This window comes from Nylanderia fulva, unplaced genomic scaffold, assembly GCF_048542155.1.
Source record: "Nylanderia fulva isolate GAGA-0341 unplaced genomic scaffold, ASM4854215v1 Scaffold795, whole genome shotgun sequence".
Lineage (NCBI taxonomy): Eukaryota > Metazoa > Arthropoda > Insecta > Hymenoptera > Formicidae > Nylanderia > Nylanderia fulva.
The window spans coordinates 20,820-37,798 of record NW_028190911.1 but is presented as its reverse complement, the minus strand read 5'-3'; the positions used below and the strand labels follow the sequence as shown (position 1 = coordinate 37,798).

Below are 16,979 nucleotides of genomic sequence, written 5' to 3'. Positions count from 1 at the left end.
GAGTTAAGCGTCATGGCCGGCTTTGGCGCGCTTTTCAAATAGCGTTTAAGGAACTTGGAGTAAACGAAAAAATTTATACGGCCGGACGTGACACCTCCCCCCTTAAAATAAAAATGTTGGAATTTAATGTTCCAACATTTTGGACTTAGTTTTCTATGCGCTACGATTAGGTTCTTAACTTAACATTGGTTATGTAAAGACGGCGCCTCCACCTTCTGGACAATCCTGCCAATTGACAACTGTCACTTTGGACGATACGATGTTCTCTACGAAGGAATAGCATATCGATTGTCGCCCAGCACTCCCCAAGAGGAAGCGCCAACGATTTATACAGTCACGGCGCGTGACACAACCTTCGCATTAGCAAGGACAACCGAGACCAACGTATGCGGATACAACCTTTGGCGAACGGAACATCCCAAGCTGTGTATCCTCGAAACGAGGCCCGAACGGACATTCAAAAGCCGTTCCAAGGTCAGAATCGACAACCTCGACATCTTCACATATGTGAATTCAAAATTTATATACGTCGAGAAACACCTGAAAACCCAGCTGACCCAACTATACAAGGATATTATGGAGCAAAAATGTGCACTGGAAAGGCAGATCCTCCTCAACGCACTTTCTCTAGCAAGCATAGCACCTGACGAAATGGCGCATCGAATAATGAAGTCTCCAGGTTATACCGCCATAACTGCAGGTGAAGTTATACACCTTATCAAATGTATACCTGTCAAATGCCGCCTACGACCTACCGAGGAGTGCTACAACGAACTCCCCGTCACTCATCAAAATAAGTCACTCTTCCTCTTACCAAGATCGAAGATACTTACTAAAGCCGGAACATCGAGGGATTGCAATGAACTATTACCAACTCTATACCAAATACACAACACCTGGTATAGACTAACACCGAAACCCGTGGAATCGGTGGCACCGCCTACTATCAGGCCTCTAACCAAACCCTCATGGAAGTACGTAAGCCCGGATTCACTCGCTTCCAGTGGTATCTATACGAACGAAGATCTTGATCGTCTTCGCGACCATATCATGTTCCCCGTGGAAAAACCCTCCATGCTCCACACAATCGCCAGGGGAGCAATGGGACAGGAAATTCCTACAGGCAGTTTCTCCTTGCTGAATTTATTAGACGAGAAATCTCTCGACCGAATAGCGGAAAATACCGGAGCCAGGCTATGGAAGGGATTTATAAGCTTCGGATCCGCCAGCGCCGGAGTACTTGGCATCTTCGTTACCGTACGGATGATAAAATTAATAATCGACACCCTGATCCATGGGTACGCACTCCACTCGGTGTACGGATGGAGTCTACATCTACTCGGAGCCATTTGGACCTCAGTGACCAACGTCCTCCTACACCTTGGTAGATCAGCGGACGGAGAACAGGACAACGGACGAGAACTGCTACACCTGAAACCCCCTCCAACGAACGAAGAAGAAACACCCTTAACCCTGCCCACACAACAAACCCCTTCGATTAACGAATCAGACAGTGGCAAAGTGTGTGCAAAAACTCACCCTACGAGTGTTCCCCCAATGAAAGATTACGGCGAACTAAATAAATATTTACATAACCAATGTTAAGTTAAGAACCTAATCGTAGCGCATAGAAAACTAAGTCCAAAATGTTGGAACATTAAATTCCAACATTTTTATTTTAAGGGGGGAGGTGTCACGTCCGGCCGTATAAATTTTTTCGTTTACTCCAAGTTCCTTAAACGCTATTTGAAAAGCGCGCCAAAGCCGGCCATGATGCTTAACTCCGCCTAGAAACTAAGCGTGGCGCTTCGTAGCGCCTAAGGATCTCCCACCACGGTGAGAGCCCCTACTCCGGAGAGTTCCCCCTCTCCAGGCCGCCGCAGGCCCGAGCCGCCGAAACGAAGGACCTCAGAGCAGTCCCGAATTTCGGCAGTTCTCTGCGCGACACCGAACAGTATAGTCGCACTCCTAAATTCTAACTCTAAGTCCAAATTCTAAATCCTAACTCTAATTCTAAAATTCTAACTCTAAGTATAATATTCTAACTCTAAATTCTAAGTCTAAATCTAAATTCTAATTCTAAGTTTTAGTCTCGAATTTTGTACTACTATACGAATAAATCAGTGTATTCATGTGTGAGAACTAGTGTTCAGTATTCTTCAAAACTTCCACTCCCGTGATAAAATACGATAGCGTTTTAAATTTGTCATACGGCGTTTGAATTCAGAATAATTCAAACTGTGTTTGGAGCGGACCACCGCTCATCACAGTCAGAATTAACATTCTCAGCATTTGCCAAAATAAGGAATTGATAGTGAGGTCCGCCGCATATCAACCCTCCTTATTTGAGTAATCATTCAGAGGATGCATCAAATTCAATATGCCTAAGACGCGACGCGCAGGAAGGAAGAATCAATTACGAAAACTAAACCGACTTTATCGCGAATCAGCGACCGAAGAATATTCTCAATTCCTCGGAGTGGAATATCAAGCCGATCCTGAATACGAGAACATTTTCAACATTAAAAATAATAACAACGACGAACTCCTACAGTGGAAGTGCATACCAATAACGTTCCAACCACGACGCCTGCCGCCGCCAAACATCCCAGTGAACGACCCTCGCCGCACGCACTACCTCCAAGTACGAGCCGACACGATCAAGAAAGTGCTACTAAAGGTAAGTGAAATTCACGTTAACCTAAGGAATCGCGCGTGTTAGCAAATTCAGAGACGCTTCTACCACGTGGAAGAGAACATTCTAGAAAAATCTCCGACGCATTTTTCCTCTTTTCCATCGTCACTGCGGAAGCTATAAAAAAAAGGTCGGGCTATAAAACTAGGGTCGACCACCACATGCGGTGCCACTCTCGGAATTCTAACACGGAAAAACGCAAATAGTTCAATCTCTTAAAAATCTTGTGTCTCAAGAAATAACTTCGTAAATCCGTACAACAAAGTAGTCATTTAAACAATAATCAATTGAGAACACTTTCGATTTGCCAACATTACCGACGATATACCGACATACGTTCTTTTACCAACGTTATCGACAATATACCGACATACGTTCTTTTACCGACATTACCGGCTATATACCAACATACGTTCTTATACCGACATTACCAACCATATACCGACATACGTTCTTTTACCAACGGGTTATCGACGCCTTACTGGCACCTTACCAGTGTTTTACTGAACAATTACCGACGGTTTTGCCGACGACTACTAACTTCTCGATAACTGCCAGGTTCACCGAAGATCTACGAGCGAATGACGCATTATCAATTCGATTACGCAACAAACACAAATGTGCCCACTCACCCTTAGAGGTATAACTCCTCCTCCAGAAGTTAATCTCTTCGTACCGTTTAAACCCTTATTCTATTGCCAAGTTGGTGTCGGGTACATCCATTTTGAGACTAAGGCAGCTCTCTGCATTTCATGCTACTCCACCTTACCTAGAGTCTCGAAATTACTTTGGACAAGGATTCGGAAGCATACTCTAATCATAGGCGGAACACCTATCGGAATGAATTGCGGAGTCTGCAACTTCCGACTTACCCTCACGCGAATCGGTGATTTGTGCGAGCTTTGTCAGTTTACGTACGAAGATTATTTACGCAACCCCAACGACGTTTCGCATAGAGCAATCGACGAAGCTATCTTTATTACAGTAGAGTCACAGGTAGGTCCCTCGCAATAATCCGATCACCTCAGTTCCAGCGCGAATAACCTCAGATCGCGGGTATCCCCGGGGAGAATCGCATAGATTCGCGTACCCGTAATAGCGATCGTGTCTCGTGGAAAAAGCCGAGCTCTGCATTCAAATTTTCGCAGCCGCGACCCCACGAGACGTAACACGAGAGTACGCTATATCGTGTTTACGACACGCCGCGTCCAATGGGTTGACGCCTTGATCACCTCTAGCCAAACGCTTTTTCAAACGAATTCCCGGGCCGCAAAATTGATATCCGGAAATATGAAGCTCGACCGAAAGTGCGTTTATCGCACGATTTAATACACCTGAGCCTATTTTCGTTGACATCCGCCGCAATCTCTAGACAATACTGAGCAAAGCGCGAGTCCGCGCAGCTATAAATAGGCGGACGTTGGACATCAAATCGGGAGTGAGAAAAATTAAGTTCGTGCGACAACCTCTGACGATACGAGTGATGAATTACGACGACAGAATACGCTGCAGCGTGAACGAAGGTGTGCGCAAACACGGTACGATGTTACCGACAACTATACGCGCGATCGTTTGCGGCCCCTCAAACTGCGGTAAAACCAACGTGTTGATAAGCCTGCTGGAAAATCCGCACGGCGTTCGTATCGAGAACGTGTACGTGTACTCTAAATCGCTGCAACAGCCGAAATATCGCTATTTGGCAAATTTATTGACACCGATTGACGAAATCGGCTACTTTACATTCTCCAATAACAGTGACGTCATTCCACCAAGCGAGGCATGTCCAAATTCAATTTTTGTCTTTAATGATGTGGCATGCGACAAGCAAAATACGATAAGAGAGTGCTTCACAATGGGGCGCCACTCGAACATTGACTGCTTCTATCTCTGTCAGACATATGCGAGAATACCGAAACATCTTATACGCGACAACGCGAACCTGCTAATTCTGTTTAAACAGGACGCCACCAATTTGAAGCATGTGTACAACGATCACGTGAATACCGACATGTCGTATGAGGATTTCAGTAATTTATGTCGTACATGTTTGCAGCAAAAGTATGGATTTCTAGTGATAGACAAGGACAGCTCGTTTACGAACGGGCGATACAGAAAAGGATGTAACGAGTTCGCGATACCGCAGAGCCATTAGTTGTCGGCAGCACTCTCTGGAGTTTCTCACGACCGGAAGGATTGTTGGTGACATGGCTGATAATATTTGCGAGCGTGAAAAGGTTGCCAAAGAGATTGCGAAGACGGCCGAATCAATTCGCAAGAAACATCGCGCTCTGAAGACCGGAGAGATCGATGATGATATCGCCGTCAAGACTCACTTTAAACCTATTATCAAGCCGCTACAAAAAATTGTCGACAACGCGACGATTTCGGTGAAAAACGAGCCTAACACCGACGACGACGACGATGACGGTGTGAAGATTGAGACACAGTATAAGGGGGAGACACCGAAAAAAAGAAAACATAAAACTATCAAGCGATATAAAAAAGATGAGGAAGAATTGAAAAAGAGAAAATATGATATTTCGAAACCATTGGATGCTTCACTGCCGACAACATCTACACCGATAAGCGTACTACCTGTGATACCCAAAGCACTCGTAGACGAAAATGTTTTCGAAACCACGCGTAACCCGCCCGAAATATCCCTTCGACACTGGTTAAGATCGCCGGAAGGTCGACAAATGATGCGAAAGGATTGGGGGCCATTAGGACAAAAGTACATGGACGCTCTCCTCGGTGCTGATGAGAAGAAAAAAATTGATAATGTATACGGAGTCTACTTCGGCGAGAATGAAATGCGGCTCGGCAGCAAACGATTTGCGATTGACAAAGATGACAATAATCATAGGCGACACGCGGTACATTGGAACGCCCGGATTGTACGAGTTGATTTTCAAGAAAAAACCTGATTACCAGGAGGACGATTTGCAAAAATACAAGCACATATTATTGACGACAAACGTGCATAAACGCAATTTTGATGCGCAAGGTCGTGTGAAAGGTAGCAATAGGGACAAGTACAAATATATAATTGCACCGTTGACGCGGATGGAGAGCCCAAAATCTGGCATGGGAATGCCTCGCGCTATGACGCTAACCGGCAATAAGATTGATTACGTGCACTGGGATGACCCCAACGAGCTAGTGGATCGCCTACGATTGCTCGACGTTTCGCGCCAAGCTGGCAACAACGCGCATGACAACGAGATCCTGTCGATCATGGAGGAACTGAGAGAAGCGGGCATTATTAAAAATTAAACAAAGGTCCCGACAATCTATTCAGTTCATCGCGTGACACTTTACAAAGCATTGCAAAAAATGTCTATCAATAAATTTGGATTATTCGAGAGGAGAATTGATACAACCGGCAATCATTGGTACACATTGATGAGAAGATGTGTGCGTAAAAACGCTCTATGTCGCGTCGCTACAGATTATGACGCGAGATTGCGCAAGATTCGCCGTGTAGCGCAACCTGAGGCGGATACTGATGCTGTCAACAAATTGTACCTGGAAGAGTGCTTTAAAACATTGATGGTCCAACAGAAAGAGTTAGATGAGAAGCTGACTGCGTTAGAGAAGAATGTACGAGCGTTGGAGACTGCGATAAAAGAACTTCATCGCGCGGCTAATTCAGAAACGACTATTAACCTAAATGAGCGGCTGGCTCAGAATCATTTATAAAATAGTTGTGATACGGCTAGAAGAAGTGGTTGCAAACAACAATGAGTGGCATTAGTGACCGACCCGGAAACAGCAGTGAACGATCTGGAAACGGTGGCGAACGCAACCGCTACAATCGAGGTTACGAACATGTCAAGCAGGGCTGCGACCGAGGCTACGAACAAGTCCTTAAAGGTTATCAACAACCCAGTAAGGGTTGCGAACAAGTCAGAGACGGTTACGATCGAGTCAGAAGCGGCTACGAACGGGTCAGAAGCTACTGTGAAAAAGGCTGCAAACGAGTCAAAGACGATTTTCGAATGGGTCAAAGACGGGAGTGAACAACGCTATAACGTGGCACGAACGTGAACGAACGTGAACGAACCCCGAAACAACGTGGCACGAACGTGAACGAACCCCAAAAGAACCCCGAAACAACGTGGCACGAACGTGAATGAATCCCGAAACAACGTGGCACGAACGTGAAAGAACCTCGAAACAACGTGGCACCAACGAGAACGAACCCCAAAATAACGTGGCACGAACGTGAAAGAACCCGAAATAACGTGGCACGAACGTGAAAGAACCTCGAAACAACGTGGCACAAACGTGAACGAACCCCGAAATACGTGGCACGAACGTGAAAAAACCCGAAATAACGTGGCACAAACGTGAACAAACGAGAATAAATAGTGAAAATAACAACGAGCAACATAGTTTGGAGAGACGGCAGTTGGTAAACGAGTTGTGTCACGTCCGGCCGTATAAATTTTTTCGTTTACTCCAAGTTCCTTAAACGCTATTTGAAAAGCGCGCCAAAGCCGGCCATGACGCTTAACTCCGCCTAGAAACTAAGCGTGGCGCTTCGTAGCGCCTAAGGATCTCCCACCACGGTGAGAGCCCCTACTCCGGAGAGTTCCCCCTCTCCAGGCCGCCGCAGGCCCGAGCCGCCGAAACGAAGGACCTCAGAGCAGTCCCGAATTTCGGCAGTTCTCTGCGCGACACCGAACAGTATAGTCGCACTCCTAAATTCTAACTCTAAGTCCAAATTCTAAATCCTAACTCTAATTCTAAAATTCTAACTCTAAGTATAATATTCTAACTCTAAATTCTAAGTCTAAATCTAAATTCTAATTCTAAGTTTTAGTCTCGAATTTTGTACTACTATACGAATAAATCAGTGTATTCATGTGTGAGAACTAGTGTTCAGTATTCTTCAAAACTTCCACTCCCGTGATAAAATACGATAGCGTTTTAAATTTGTCATACGGCGTTTGAATTCAGAATAATTCAAACTGTGTTTGGAGCGGACCACCGCTCATCACAGTCAGAATTAACATTCTCAGCATTTGCCAAAATAAGGAATTGATAGTGAGGTCCGCCGCATATCAACCCTCCTTATTTGAGTAATCATTCAGAGGATGCATCAAATTCAATATGCCTAAGACGCGACGCGCAGGAAGGAAGAATCAATTACGAAAACTAAACCGACTTTATCGCGAATCAGCGACCGAAGAATATTCTCAATTCCTCGGAGTGGAATATCAGGCCGATCCTGAATACGAGAACATTTTCAACATTAAAAATAATAACAACGACGAACTCATACAGTGGAAGTGCATACCAATAACGTTCCAACCACGACGCCTGCCGCCGCCAAACATCCCAGTGAACGACCCTCGCCGCACGCACTACCTCCAAGTACGAGCCGACACGATCAAGAAAGTGCTACTAAAGGTAAGTGAAATTCACGTTAACCTAAGGAATCGCGCGTGTTAGCAAATTCAGAGACGCTTCTACCACGTGGAAGAGAACATTCTAGAAAAATCTCCGACGCATTTTTCCTCTTTTCCATCGTCACTGCGGAAGCTATAAAAAAAGGTCGGGCTATAAAACTAGGGTCGACCACCACATGCGGTGCCACTCTCGGAATTCTAACACGGAAAAACGCAAATAGTTCAATCTCTTAAAAATCTTGTGTCTCAAGAAATAACTTCGTAAATCCGTACAACAAAGTAGTCATTTAAACAATAATCAATTGAGAACACTTTCGATTTGCCAACATTACCGACGATATACCGACATACGTTCTTTTACCAACGTTATCGACAATATACCGACATACGTTCTTTTACCGACATTACCGGCTATATACCAACATACGTTCTTATACCGACATTACCAACCATATACCGACATACGTTCTTTTACCAACGGGTTATCGACGCCTTACTGGCACCTTACCAGTGTTTTACTGAACAATTACCGACGGTTTTGCCGACGACTACTAACTTCTCGATAACTGCCGGGTTCACCGAAGATCTACGAGCGAATGACGCATTATCAATTCGATTACGCAACAAACACAAATGTGCCCACTCACCCTTAGAGGTATAACTCCTCCTCCAGAAGTTAATCTCTTCGTACCGTTTGAACCCTTATTCTATTGCCAAGTTGGTGTCGGGTACATCCATTTTGAGACTAAGGCAGCTCTCTGCATTTCATGCTACTCCACCTTACCTAGAGTCTCGAAATTACTTTGGACAAGGATTCGGAAGCATACTCTAATCATAGGCGGAACACCTATCGGAATAAATTGCGGAGTCTGCAACTTCCGACTTACCCTCACGCGAATCGGTGATTTGTGCGAGCTTTGTCAGTTTACGTACGAAGACTATTTACGCAACCCCAACGACGTTTCGCATAGAGCAATCGACGAAGCTATCTTTATTACAGTAGAGTCACAGGTAGGTCCCTCGCAATAATCCGATCACCTCAGTTCCAGCGCGAATAACCTCAGATCGCGGGTATCCCCGGGGAGAATCGCATAGATTCGCGTACCCGTAATAGCGATCGTGTCTCGTGGAAAAAGCCGAGCTCTGCATTCAAATTTTCGCAGCCGCGAACCCACGAGACGTAACAGTTGCACGCGTCAGCGAGAAAAAATTTCCCTCGAAGACATGTCATAGTGCGAGGATACGATGATCTGTGGCAAACCGACATTGTCGAGATGCGTCCGTACTCCCATTTCAACAGAGGTTACCACTACATACTCACCGTCATCGATGTGTTGAGCAAGTATGCGTGGGCTGTACCACTCAAGAGTAAAGGAGGAAGCGAGACAGCTGACGCAATCGCTGAAATAATTCAAAACAGCAAGAGATGTCCGAAAAACATGCAAACCGATAACAAGAAGGAATTTTACAACGCCGATGTGCAACGACTTATGCGAAAACATGACATTAATCACTATTCGACATATTCGATATTGAAGGTGTCGGTCGTCGAGCGAATCAATCGCACGCTAAAGAACGACATGTGGAAGATGTTTACGCTGAATGGCACTTACAAGAGGTTCGACATACTGCCACGCCTCGTATCAGATTACAACGGACGCAAGCATCGAACGATTGGTATGCGACCCGCCGACGTTACCCCCGCGATCGCCGAAAGACTCTTGGCTACCGTGTACAATCATGTAGAAATCACGGGCCCGGCAAAGTTCAAAGTAGGTGATCAGGTACGCGTCAACAAGTACAAACAACTTTTCGAGAAGGGATACACGCCAAATTGGACAACCGAGGTGTTTAAATATAAAAACAGTTAATCTCGGCTCGAATTATTGTGTTACAATAAAAATAAAATCTCAACGGCAATCGGAGCCTGTGCGGACGACATGCACAAAATTAATAAATTAAAATGAGATCTCAAATCAAACTCATTTATTAAATTCTAAACGTTTCGACCCACTTCGGGTCTTCTTCAGTAGCTGCAAAATACAAAGAAACAAAAATAAAAGATAATCGGTACAAACAGAAAATTATAAAACTCATATACATACAATCCGCAAATAAATTAAATATCATTCTCCTCCCTATTCAAACCGTCCGGCCGTCGGAGCGTCTCCCTAACGGTGACCATCGTCAGGAAGGAAGCAGAGCAGTGACTCCCTTACCAACACTAATCAACATAGTATAGATTAAACGTAGAAAAATCCACAAAAATTAAAAATTAAAAACCGGGAAATACACTCACCCCGACAGTAAAAACAGAGAGTAGACGATGCTACACGTGACACATCACTCTAACGACTGTGCGGTATTCTACCTCGACCCAGTCGATACATATATACGCAAAAAACAAATATAAAAATATAAAAATAAAATATAAAAATAAAAATAAAAACAACTAAAACTTATCGGCACTCATGTCAAAGGTCTAATAAAAAAACCGGCTATGTATAATCACAAAGCTAGATTTTGGTAAATTTTTCTATTAACAGATCAAAATTCTCGTTTAATTTATCAGTGTCGCTATGTAAATTTAAACTATTCCTCTGCCGTTTTATGTGGAACATTTCGGATATCAAACGTTTACCTAAAAAAGGCTCCTCGTCTAAAACTTTTACATCCTCCCAATTAAATTCATGGTTCAATAATCTATGTTCCGATATGACTGATAATTGTGACGCGTGTCACGTCAGGCCGTATAAATTTTTTCGTTTACTCCAAGTTCCTTAAACGCTATTTGAAAAGCGCGCCAAGCCGGACCATGACGCTTAACTCCGCCTAGAAACTAAGCGTGGCGCTTCGTAGCGCCTAAGGATCTCCCACCACGGTGAGAGCCCCTACTCCGGAGAGTTCCCCCTCTCCAGGCCGCCGCAGGCCCGAGCCGCCGAAACGAAGGACCTCAGAGCAGTCCCGAATTTCGGCAGTTCTCTGCGCGACACCGAACAGTATAGTCGCACTCCTAAATTCTAACTCTAAGTCCAAATTCTAAATCCTAACTCTAATTCTAAAATTCTAACTCTAAGTATAATATTCTAACTCTAAATTCTAAGTCTAAATCTAAATTCTAATTCTAAGTTTTAGTCTCGAATTTTGTACTACTATACGAATAAATCAGTGTATTCATGTGTGAGAACTAGTGTTCAGTATTCTTCAAAACTTCCACTCCCGTGATAAAATACGATAGCGTTTTAAATTTGTCATACGGCGTTTGAATTCAGAATAATTCAAACTGTGTTTGGAGCGGACCACCGCTCATCACAGTCAGAATTAACATTCTCAGCATTTGCCAAAATAAGGAATTGATAGTGAGGTCCGCCGCATATCAACCCTCCTTATTTGAGTAATCATTCAGAGGATGCATCAAATTCAATATGCCTAAGACGCGACGCGCAGGAAGGAAGAATCAATTACGAAAACTAAACCGACTTTATCGCGAATCAGCGACCGAAGAATATTCTCAATTCCTCGGAGTGGAATATCAGGCCGATCCTGAATACGAGAACATTTTCAACATTAAAAATAATAACAACGACGAACTCCTACAGTGGAAGTGCATACCAATAACGTTCCAACCACGACGCCTGCCGCCGCCAAACATCCCAGTGAAACGACCCTCGCCGCACGCACTACCTCCAAGTACGAGCCGACACGATCAAGAAAGTGCTACTGAAGGTAAGTGAAATTCACGTTAACCTAAGGAATCGCGCGTGTTAGCAAATTCAGAGACGCTTCTACCACGTGGAAGAGAACATTCTAGAAAAATCTCCGACGCATTTTTCCTCTTTTCCATCGTCACTGCGGAAGCTATAAAAAAAAGGTCGGGCTATAAAACTAGGGTCGACCACCACATGCGGTGCCACTCTCGGAATTCTAACACGGAAAAACGCAAATAGTTCAATCTCTTAAAAATCTTGTGTCTCAAGAAATAACTTCGTAAATCCGTACAACAAGTAGTCATTTAAACAATAATCAATTGAGAACACTTTCGATTTACCAACATTACCGACGATATACCGACATACGTTCTTTTACCGACGTTATCGACAATATACCAACATACGTTCTTTTACCGACATTACCGACGATATACCGACATACGTTCTTTTACCAGCGGGTTATCGACACCTTACTGGCACCTTACCAGTGTTTTACTGAACAATTACCGACGGTTTTGCCGACGACTACTAACTTCTCGATAACTGCCGGGTTCACCGAAGATCTACGAGCGAATGACGCATTATCAATTCGATTACGCAACAAACACAAATGTGCCCACTCACCCTTAGAGGTATAACTCCTCCTCCAGAAGTTAATCTCTTCGTACCGTTTGAACCCTTATTCTATTGCCAAGTTGGTGTCGGGTACATCCATTTTGAGACTAAGGCAGCTCTCTGCATTTCATGCTACTCCACCTTACCTAGAGTCTCGAAATTACTTTGGACAAGGATTCGGAAGCATACTCTAATCATAGGCGGAACACCTATCGGAATAAATTGCGGAGTCTGCAACTTCCGACTTACCCTCACGCGAATCGGTGATTTGTGCGAGCTTTGTCAGTTTACGTACGAAGATTATTTACGCAACCCCAACGACGTTTCGCATAGAGCAATCGACGAAGCTATCTTTATTACAGTAGAGTCACAGGTAGGTCCCTCGCAATAATCCGATCACCTCAGTTCCAGCGCGAATAACCTCAGATCGCGGGTATCCCCGGGGAGAATCGCATAGATTCGCGTACCCGTAATAGCGATCGTGTCTCGTGGAAAAAGCCGAGCTCTGCATTCAAATTTTCGCAGCCGCGACCCCACGAGACGTAACAAAATTTGGTGACAGCGGTGGGATACGAGTTAATATTTGCGATGGAAACACGAGGGAAATCGGGTACGAAAAAGCTCACTGAAGTAGAAATAGACGAACTTCGCGCTCAATTACATGCCAAGGAAGCACGGTTACGCGAACAATCCGAGATGCTTCAACAGCAGAAAGAAACGTTCGAACGCGAAAAACGGGCTTCGGAAGAAGACCTCGAAATCATCCGCAGTAACCTCGTGAGTAAAGAAACGGAGATGGAAAAACGTTTGAACTCCATCACAATGGTAGCAACCGAAAAACCCGACTTAAGCGATCATATGCTCCAAGAAATCGAACGATTACGCCAGGAGATAAACTCCATGCGCGGGAACAATACGATACCTACGCAATATATTCCCAGCACCGCGGGACGCTTTCTCGACGAACAGGCGTCTCCCGCATTCCAACACGGAACCAATTATGATAGTCCAAGGGTGTCTTTCAGGGAAGCACTTGAGACTATCCCGCCATTCGACGGTCGAAATATCCCCCTCTCTCAATTTATACGAGCATGTAGACGCGCTAAAGAAATATTCCCACCATCGTCCGAGCGAAACCTAACCCGCCTACTTCTTACTAAGTTACGCGGGCGAGCTATATGCGCCGTAGAAGACGAAGAGTGCGAAACGATAACTCAACTTGCCGACCTCCTGAATGGAGCCTTCGGATCCCCGAAAACCATCGACCAGTATCGTGGGGAGCTGAGCACAATTTACCTTAAACCAAACGAGCATATCCTTGATTTCATTAGCCGCGTAAAAGACTTGCGATCTTCTATAACGGACGCGGAACGCCGAGCGCAAGGAATGCTATCCGTCGGATCAGTAAACGAAATCGACGCCTTAACAGCACGATCTTTCTGCGAGGGCTTGCCACTCGCCTATAGGATACAATTGAGACAAGAACACTATCGCGACCCGTTTCTAGCTTTTTCACACGTCAAAATTCTCGCGAAAGGATCGGAACTAGACAATGAAAGATTCGAAACTCCGCGCCGTTCATACGAACGTAACGTATATCCGAATGAAAGGCCTTTAGCCCACTCGACGCCCATAAAAATAAACACGGAACGATCTCCTAACAACAGATGGACTCGAGCCGAGTACTCGCCGCGCGTCGAACAAACACGGCACAGTAACGCGCCGTTTCCAAAAGCCTATAATAGTACACAGTCACAGAGACCGACAAACACTTACAGAACGGAAGACGCCAACCGAGGGGGGTCCCGAGAACAATAGACACGAACGAACCAGTAACAACAAATACTGTAGGTACTGTAAAAATCCGGGACACGAAATAGAGGAGTGCCGGAAAAGACAATACAATAACTCACGTCAGGGAAACTCCCCTCACCCCTCGAGGCCCAGGGACGAGGCTCGAGCGGGAACGTCTCGGGAAACAGATCGTCCAATACGACTAATAAACGCGGAGCAAGCCCTGGAGAAACCAGAATCGCCATGCTAACTCCGAACGATTTTTCGCACGCGCCCACCGTTTCCATTGCCGCGGACGGTTTAGCACGCAACACGAATTTCATGATAGATACTGGCGCGGCACCCAACTTGGTTAAACAAGGCCAACTAAGCCCCGATTGCGTTATCGATAAAAGCATAATTATTTTCCTTAGCGGAATTACAAGCGATAAAATCGAAACGCTCGGAGCGACAAGTATAAAATACCTCGGTCACAGGATCGACCTCCACTTAGTCCCAGACGACTTTCCAATTTCCCAAGGCGGAATCCTAGGATTCGAATTCTTACGCGACGCGTCTAAGATAGATTATTCCAAGCGCTGCATCGTGTGGCAGCAAACGCAAATCCCTTTTAACGATGCTCAGACGGTAAAAATCCCGGCTAGATCGCGGGCCACCGTCTCGCTCCAAGTCAGCGAAAAGGAAAAGAATTGATTTACCTAGGGAAAAATTACAAAGATGGAAAATTTCCAAAAATTTTGCCCACGCCCCTCGAATCCTTAACCTATCTCAGGTCATAAAACACCTCCAAAACCCTAAAATTCCAACGCACGGGTCCATAACATGGGGGGGCCCCTTTAAAACCCTAGGGCATCGGGGGCCCAAACCCATAAAATAACGACAAAAAAACCTCAAACGTCGCGCGTTGACCCGCCCAAACACACAATCTCGTCCCGAAAAATAAAAACACTTTTTGCGGGCTTGAACACAAATGCGGAGGAACTAAACCGACAAAACCCTCAAAACGCTAAAAACGTTTTTGTTCCGTCTCCCCACCGAAAATTAAAATCCACAGACGTCACTACACCCCAAAATCCCGAAAACCGAAATTAGCGGTCCCACGAAACATACTTTTTCCGCCGTGCAAAAGGAGGAAATTAATAAACAAGTAAAACCAGAACCCCCCCAAAAACCCCCCCCCAAAAAAGGGAAAAAAACCGAGGGTAAAAAATAAAAACCCCATTCCCCACCCCCCCGGAAAAACCCAACTCCCCTTGTTTGGATCTTTTCCCAAAAAAAGGAAAAACCCCCGGGCCCCCTCCAAAAAAAGGGGGGCCCCCCCCCCCAAAAAACCGCCGGCCCCATTTGGGGAATAGGATTAATTTTTCCCGGGCCCCGGGGCCCGAAATGAAAAAAAAACGATCGGGGGACCCGGGCCGTACCCCTCCAAACCCTTTAAAAGTGGGAAAAAAAATTTCCCCGGGCCCGGGGATCAAACCCCCAAAGGAAGCGGGGGTTCCCCTTTTAAAAAGGGGGGGGTTTTTTCCAAAAAAATTTACCCCCCCCATCGGGTTTCCTTTTTCAACCCCAAAAGGATAAAACCCCACCACCGGGGCCCCCATAAAAAAAACCCGGCGTTTCAAAAAAACCTTTTTTACGGTTTTTTTTGCAAAACGAAAATTTTAAGGAAAAAAAAGGGGGCCCGTTTTTGGGTTCAAAAAAAAGGGGGGGCCCCCCCGCAACCCTTCCCCCAAAAAAGCCCTTTTCCCAATGGGCCCCCCAAAAAAGGTCCCCCCTTCCCACCCCGGAAAAAACCCCTTAAAAAAGCGGGCCGAAACTTAAAATTGTGGGAAACAAAGGTTTGGGGAAAATGAAAAAAAAAATTTTTATTTTTATGCCCCCCCGGGGGACCCCCTTTTCCCAATTTTGCGAAAAAAGCCCACCGAAAAAAAATAAAGGGGCCAAAAACAAAAATTTGGCCCCCCAGGAAAAAAGGGGGGGGGAACCCCTTTTTTTTTAAAGGAAAGGGGCCCGGGGAAAAAAAAAAAACCCCCCCGGATTTTCCGGGGGCCAACAAAAAAGGGGTTTGCGAGGGTTTTCCTCCGAAAAAAAAAAAGAAAGAAAAAACCGGGGGGGGGGTTTAAAACTTGGGGAAAAAAGGGTAAAAATTAAAGGCGAAAAAAAACTGGAAATTTGAAAAACCCGGGGGTTTTTTTTTCCTAAAAAAAAAAATAAAACCCCCCCCGGTTTAAAAGGAGTTTTCCCCCCCCCCGCCCTTAAAAAGGGCCCCCCCCGGAAAAGAGGATCAAGAAAAATTTCCCCTTTTTCCGGGCCCCCAAAAGGGGAAAAAATTTTTTTTAAAACCCCGGGAAAGGGGTTTTCCATTTAAAACCAAAAAAAATTTTTTCGGGGAAAAAAAAAATTTAAAGGCCCCGGGCGACCGGGCCCTTAAACCCGGGAAAATCCCCCCCTGAAAAAGGATGAAAAAACCCCTTTTTTGGGGTTGGGCCAAAAAAATTAAAAAAGGAAAAAAAAAGGGAAAAGCCTTTTTTACGGGCAACCCTCCCCAAAAAAAAGTTTGAAAATGATTGCAAAAAAAAAAACCCCGTACTAAAAAAAAGAAAAAAAACCCCCCCCCCCCGGGTTTTTAGGGAAAAAACCCCCCTTCCCGTTTTATTTTAACCCCCCCCTTTCCCGGGGGAAGGGGGCCACCCCCCCCCCCGGAAAAAAAAATGCCAAAAAAAAAAAAAAGGCGGTTTGTCTGAAAGG

At 45.1% G+C, this 16,979-nt stretch overlaps 1 protein-coding gene and 1 long non-coding RNA gene across 2 annotated transcripts; one reads left to right on the top strand and one right to left on the bottom strand.

Moving 5' to 3' along the window:
- Nucleotides 1-240: 240 nt before the first annotated feature.
- LOC146720048 (uncharacterized) lies at nucleotides 241-1,751 on the top strand. The gene has a single exon (XM_085489102.1). The coding sequence runs from the start codon at nucleotides 577-579 to the stop codon at nucleotides 1,603-1,605; it is 1,029 nt and encodes a 342-aa protein (XP_085345228.1). The 5' UTR covers nucleotides 241-576; the 3' UTR covers nucleotides 1,606-1,751.
- An 8,332-nt stretch (nucleotides 1,752-10,083) lies between these two features.
- On the bottom strand, nucleotides 10,084-10,392 carry LOC146720047 (uncharacterized). Its single transcript, XR_014926227.1, has 2 exons — nucleotides 10,218-10,392; nucleotides 10,084-10,145 (listed from the first exon to the last, which is right to left on the bottom strand). It is a non-coding gene; the product is annotated as an uncharacterized LOC146720047 (long non-coding RNA).
- Between the last annotated feature and the right edge of the window lie 6,587 nt (nucleotides 10,393-16,979).